This window comes from Pundamilia nyererei, unplaced genomic scaffold (genome assembly GCF_000239375.1).
Source record: "Pundamilia nyererei isolate P.nyererei 1_Seehausen unplaced genomic scaffold, PunNye1.0 scaffold00027, whole genome shotgun sequence".
Lineage (NCBI taxonomy): Eukaryota > Metazoa > Chordata > Actinopteri > Cichliformes > Cichlidae > Pundamilia > Pundamilia nyererei.
The window spans coordinates 4,244,962-4,250,969 of record NW_005187428.1 but is presented as its reverse complement, the minus strand read 5'-3'; the positions used below and the strand labels follow the sequence as shown (position 1 = coordinate 4,250,969).

Below are 6,008 nucleotides of genomic sequence, written 5' to 3'. Positions count from 1 at the left end.
TTTTTTGTTTTGTTTTTTCGCTCTGGGTTCTGGTGGCAGTGTGGACAGAGTCTGATGTGTGCTGACCTTGACCTTAACCACTGAGGTGCAGATAATTGGTGGAAATGGCATGTCATAAAGATACACATTAGCCAGATTGGCACAATTTTTTTTTTTGTTTGTTCTTTTTGTTTTAAGTTAATTGTTCTGCACCTGTTAGGAATGATTTGTTATGCTATTTTTTATTTCAAAGATTATAATTTTTCTTATTTGGCACAGCCATGACAACATTTATTATCAATAACCTTTTTTTGTACATCCTCTTCCCCCACTCAGTTATTTATTATACGTTAAATACAGAGTTACATATATACATGACACTCACACGCTGATATTTTTTTTGTTTTAAGGGTAAAGGAGAAAAAAAGAAATCAGAGCGGCTTAATTTAGCCGGTCCACCTTAAGAAAAGTAGGCGGGCTTAAAAACTCTGACCAATGAGCGACCTCTTCGGGAATTTAAATAGCTCAGCATGTCAATCATGCCCCTACCCCCACATCAACCTTTCGCCATATTGGGCGAAAGAGAAGGGCTGTCTGCAGTTTCTCTCGCTACGGGACAAAATTGACAGAGCACCTTCAGTTCCTGAGCACTTTGTTTTGATGAGACTACGCAGGGCTTCACAACACGGCGGCTGTTCGCGTCTGCATTCCGACGTATGCATGGCATAACGCGTTTCACGCTTGTTTTGGAGCTTTCTCAGCGACGAGGAGATAACCGTTGTTTTTGAGTGTTGTGTGTGTGTGTGCGCGCTGCCTTTTTGTTTTTGTTTTTTCCCTCCTCGTGAAAAACTGGACGCTCCAGGCTGTTTTAAAAAATTGCGTGTTTTGCTGGAGCAAAATGTCAGATGTTCGACTTTCAAACGGGAGCCCGACGCTGGAGCGGACGGACTCACGGCTGTCTGAACACCCGAAACCGTCAGCCTGCAGGAGCCTCTTCGGCTCGGTGGATCACGAAGAGTTAAAGAGGGATTTAAAGGGACATTTGCGGGAGTTGGAAGAGCGCGCCTCCGACCACTGGGGCTTCGACTTCGCCACTGACACGCCGAGGGCCAACTCCAGGTTCGAGTGGAAACTAGTGGATTGCAGAGACCTGCCGGGCTTCTACACTCGGCAGCCGCTTACGAAGAAAGGCGTCTGCTCCACTGGGAATAACAATGTGGATCTTAACGGGAATCACAGTTGTGTTGTGGTGCCTCCGAGCGAAGATCCCGACAGGGCTGACGGGCAAATGGAGTGCACGGAACAGTGTACAGCGCTGAGGAAAAGACACGCGTGTCACGGTACTACATACGCTCCAGTTTAACCCGTTTACATCAGTTGTTTCTGAGCAACGCAGCTGATCGCGTATTGATTTGTGCACCGAAAATAACATTTTGAAAATCATGGCCCCAAAAAGCACTGTAAAGAGTGGGGTTTGCCTGCAACACTATACCACTATTTTTTTTTTTTTTTTTTGAGATGTGGCGATTTTTTTTTTTTTTTTTTTTTTTTTTTTGCTTTTTGCAGGCTCCCCTGTTCCGAGCAAGAGGTCACACAGCAGCTCAGATGTTAGTTGTCCGAGTCGGAGTCACTCTGCAGAGCACACGCCCAGAAAGACCAGTCCCAAGAGGAAAACGTGAGAAAAGGTAAAGACTGTTCATGCAATATTTTTCCTTTTTTAATCATATTTTTCTTAAGGAAAAGCAAAGATTTCGTAACAAAAAAAAATAGGTCTGTGCATAGTGTAACTACAGTAGGCTGTTTACTGGCTACTCCATCTCCCAACTGGGGGTATCTTTTGGAAAACGAGTAAATCTGCAAAAACATCTGGTTATTCGTTTACTGGAAAATTGATACCGCTTTTAAACCATTAGGAGGCATTCTAATTCAGCTTAAACACCCTTTCAGTTCACTTAAATACGATTTGGATGTTACACAGCTTTGACAGTCTGCATACTTTTGTGCACGTCCTTCAAATGTGCTGTCAGTCTGTCTCATTCATTAATGAGCGGGGACAGAAACATGAGGGAGTAAAAGGGGTTCTTAGGGTTGTTGGGGGGGTTGGTTTTTAATTTTCCACTCGGACAGAGAGAGCTCTGTCGATACACTGCGATCGAGGTGAAACAGGGGAAGGAAAAACAAACGAACAAATAATGCCTGTACATTTTAAAGATCTTTAACATTTAACCGCTGTCTGACACGGTGAGTCCGTCGAGTTTCCGTCGAAACTTGTAAACAACAAGTGCTGAACAACAGTGTAGTAGTGTAACACGTCAGCAACTGAGAGCAGAGCAGGGACGGGAAGGGGCTGGTCTCTGTGCAGTGCTGCACACGCGTTGCACACTAACGTTACAACACACATCTGTCCCTGCCGGTGGAGAGTGTGCAGAAGAGTCGTGCAGGTCTGAAAGCAAGTGTGTGGGTGTGTGTGTACTGGCCAGGGCGACGGCCAATAGGCATGCAATCAGCATTGTTATGGCAGGATGTCAACTGTCAAAGCTGGGGGGTGGTCACTTCTATTTAATGCATTTTATTTATTTCTATTTTTTTTTTAATTGTAGAAATCAAAAAATACCCCCAAACAAGGCTGTCTCATAGGCATTTTCAGATCTTTTCATGATTAAATAGGGGTGCTAATGTAAAACTATACCAGGTTTTCTTTTTTGATATCAGTTTTTATTTATGTATTAATACATGTACAAAACTAATTAGTTCATTCAGGTCTCCTGCTGCTCTGAGGTTTACCCCTTAGACCACACTAAGTTCATTTTATTTATTCATTTATTTGTTTGCAGAAATTGTTGCACAATGCCCACATTAGTGTCATCATTGCAACCTCTTATGCTTCTCTTTTCTTTCTTTCATCTGTTTTGTCTCACAGAACTGAAGATGAATGCCTCCCCCCTCCTTGTTTAACATGGAGAAACCTCAGTCTTGGCTGGTTTGTTTTTTGTTTTTGTTTTAGGGTTTGTTTGTTTTTGTTTTTTTGTAATTTCTTTTGTTTGTTTGCTTTTAGTCTAGTGTTTTGTTTTGTTTTGTGGGGGGGTTTGTTTTGTTTTTTGGAAGAGGATCTACACAGCATCCGAAACATATCAACCTTCCTGAAGATTGGGAAGGACGCTGTTGAAGCACTGAATAGAAACACTAAATTTTTTTGGCACTTAATTAAAAGTTACTTCCTCTAAAAGCAGTCGATGTAGCAGTGTGCAATTAGGTTTAATTTACTTTTTTGCTCCTTTTTTTTTCTTTTTTTTTAACTACCTGTGTGTAAATAAAAAAAATATATATATATAAATATATAAACATATATTATTTCTCTCCATATGTAGCACATAAGACATTATGATTTAAAAAGAAATCCTTTATGTAAAACGGTGTGAATTTTGATTTGACTTGAATTGCAATGTTTGATAAATGTTTCCAAAATGCTGTTGTCTTGTTTTAATTTTTTTTTCTTTTTTTTTGGGGGGGGGGGGTGTTGACACAGTCCCTAATTGCTACATTTAAAACACAAATTTTGGCTTCTTACGGTTTCTTAATAGTGTTTCTTCCCTCGTCATCTTCCTAACTCAGCGTTGAAGAATGGTACAAATGTAGCGTTTTTTGTTTTTTAATAATTTTTTTCCCCCTTTTCTGCTAAGTCTAGTGTCACCAAGTGTAAATTCTCCTATACGATCTAGTTTAACAGGAAGAAGTGTAATATTTGTGTAAGGACAGTCTTTAAGTCCCTTGATATTTATTTTGTAATTGAGGTGCTTTTAGCATCAGCTTAATCCTGGAATAAGATTTTTTTTTTTTTTTTTTTTTTTTTTTTTTTTTTTTCCCCTCCCACGCTCTGGAGTTGCGAGGTACTCAGATATTGAAGGACAAAGACTATACAAACTGCACAGGTTGAGTTCTCTTTGACTGTTCCTATTGTTTGATGAACATTAAGGCTTGTGAGGGGTTTTGTTTGTTTTTGGTTTTTTTTGGTTTTTTTGTTAAAGGGTTGAATGTCCTACAATACCAAATACATGGTTGCATCAATATATTTGCCAGCACTGCTTGTGCTCTTCAATTGACTTCACATTGTGTTACTTTGTGATAACCGAGAGATGTTTGTACTTTTCTCATCAATGTTGTTAGCCTGCTGAGGATGCACATGAGCATCTAAAAGCTTCCCTTTATTTGCCTGAAGTGTGGTTTATTTTATTTTTTATTTTTTTTGAAAAAGACCAGGGTACACCTAAATGGAGACAGAAAACAGCTCGTCTCTGAAATGCAGTCACCATGCCTGTGTATTATGTAAATCTTTGCAATGTACCTTTGTACATAATTTTGTAAAAACACTGAGAAATATACTAACTTATTTATGTCAAGCCTTTTTTTTTTCTTTTTTTTTAATGTAGAATAAAAAAATATGGGTTTTTGATTACGGTTATCCAAAGTGGCATTTACTTTATTATAATTGTTTTATTTTGTAAAACCATATTTTTGGTAGTGTTTTGTTTCTTTTCTTATAAAGGTTGCAAACTGAGCCTGGTAAAATATTTTGATGTGCATTTTTTTTTTTTTTTTAATGTGTGGTTATAAAATGTATTGCAATCAATTAAAAAAGAAAAAAAATGAGTTGTGGTTCCTTCTTACACTCGGTGTAAATTACACACTTGGTTTGTAGAAAAATAGGATGAAAATAGTTTTTGCTTTGTTCATTCCCCAAATCATTGGGACGTACAAAGTATTTGCAACAGCTGTGTGGGTGGACTTCCTGGAATAATACAGTGACACTCCCAATATAATTCCATCAGCACTATGAGCAGCAGGTTGACACTTTAGTCATCCAATCAAAAAGACAGTGGGGAAAGCAGACCACTCGCTGCAGCCAGTAACATTTAGTAATTTATGGGTAAGGCTTTCATTTGCTTTTAATCTCAGTACAAGAGTCTTTTGAATGCAAAGTAAAACAAGGCAAGTCAGGTTTTTTGTTTTGTTAGGCTTTTATTTTTTATTTTTTTTATTACCATTTGTTTTTTCTTTTTCACTATTTACATGGGCTTAGTTGCATCTGTCTGTGTCTATAAAAAGTGTGTGTGTGTGTAAGAAAATAAGGGAGTGTGTAACTGGAAGACCCAGAGTGATTTTTTTTTAAAAACTTTTCTTTCATACATGTGTCTCCTATAATATATCAAATTCATCAAAATTTTATTTTTATAAATTTTTATTTAATTCAAGTAATTTTTTGAATGTGCACAATGCAATGTGCACACAAGCTCAGTATTGTACTTATATACATTTTAATCTTCGAACTGAAAAATCTTAATTATGTCTTTTATATGTTTAAAATTAATTCACATAGGTATTGATTTGGTTTGACCCTTAATCAGTCAAAATTATAATTTGCATTTTTTTTTGTAATTAAATCACCTACAGTAATCCACTTGAAACATGAAAAAGATCAAATAAAGGATGAATTAGTAAATGAAAGGTGTTCTTACAGGTGCTATCAGGCAACACCTATGTGCCATTGTACACCAACTTTCATCCAGTACTTGATAATAATAGTAATAATAATATAAAGAGAATTCCTCAGAGTAAGTGTTGTTCAATCTGGCTGTCGTGAGTCTGAAACTCAGTAGAAAACTGACTCAGTGATGCTACTTCAAATAAATTGGTGTTTTCTATTAAACAGAAGTGTCTTAATGTTGTACTTTTCAGCTTTCTTGTCACTCTGAGTGATGTATGCTAAAAGTGGAGCCCTAACCTGTGCTGAGATGCTCTTTGACCTCTAGTAACTTCACTAAATGTTTTCACTGCACAGAATTTCCCAACTTCCTTCTTGTGTGAGCAGCACAGGAAGACACCTGTGCTTAGAGCATTTTAAAGCTGGATGGGTGGAGGCTGTGCATTTGAGTGTGCCTAAGAGATGGTGGGGGTGTGAGTGGTGTGGTACGGTAAAAGTGTGTGGGGGATGGGTCCACTCCTGAAGTGTGCAGGTGGGTAACCTCAGCTCA

At 38.0% G+C, this 6,008-nt stretch overlaps 1 protein-coding gene across 1 annotated transcript; it reads left to right on the top strand.

Moving 5' to 3' along the window:
• The first annotated feature begins 510 nt into the window (after positions 1-510).
• Positions 511-2,994, top strand: cdkn1bb (cyclin dependent kinase inhibitor 1Bb). The gene is made up of 3 exons (XM_005728193.1): positions 511-1,319; positions 1,546-1,664; positions 2,900-2,994. Exons 1-2 carry the CDS (start codon positions 878-880, stop codon positions 1,656-1,658), a joined length of 555 nt encoding a protein of 184 aa, XP_005728250.1. The 5' UTR covers positions 511-877; the 3' UTR covers positions 1,659-1,664; positions 2,900-2,994.
• The last annotated feature ends 3,014 nt before the right edge of the window (positions 2,995-6,008 follow it).

Excerpts from the sequence above, each read along its gene's own strand:
- cdkn1bb (XM_005728193.1), top strand. The coding sequence starts at position 878 with ATGTCAGATGTTCGACTTTCAAACGGGAGCCCGACGCTGGAGCGGACG. Across the intron at positions 1,320-1,545 it reads GAAAAGACACGCGTGTCACG|GCTCCCCTGTTCCGAGCAAG; the intron begins GTACTACATACG and ends TGCTTTTTGCAG.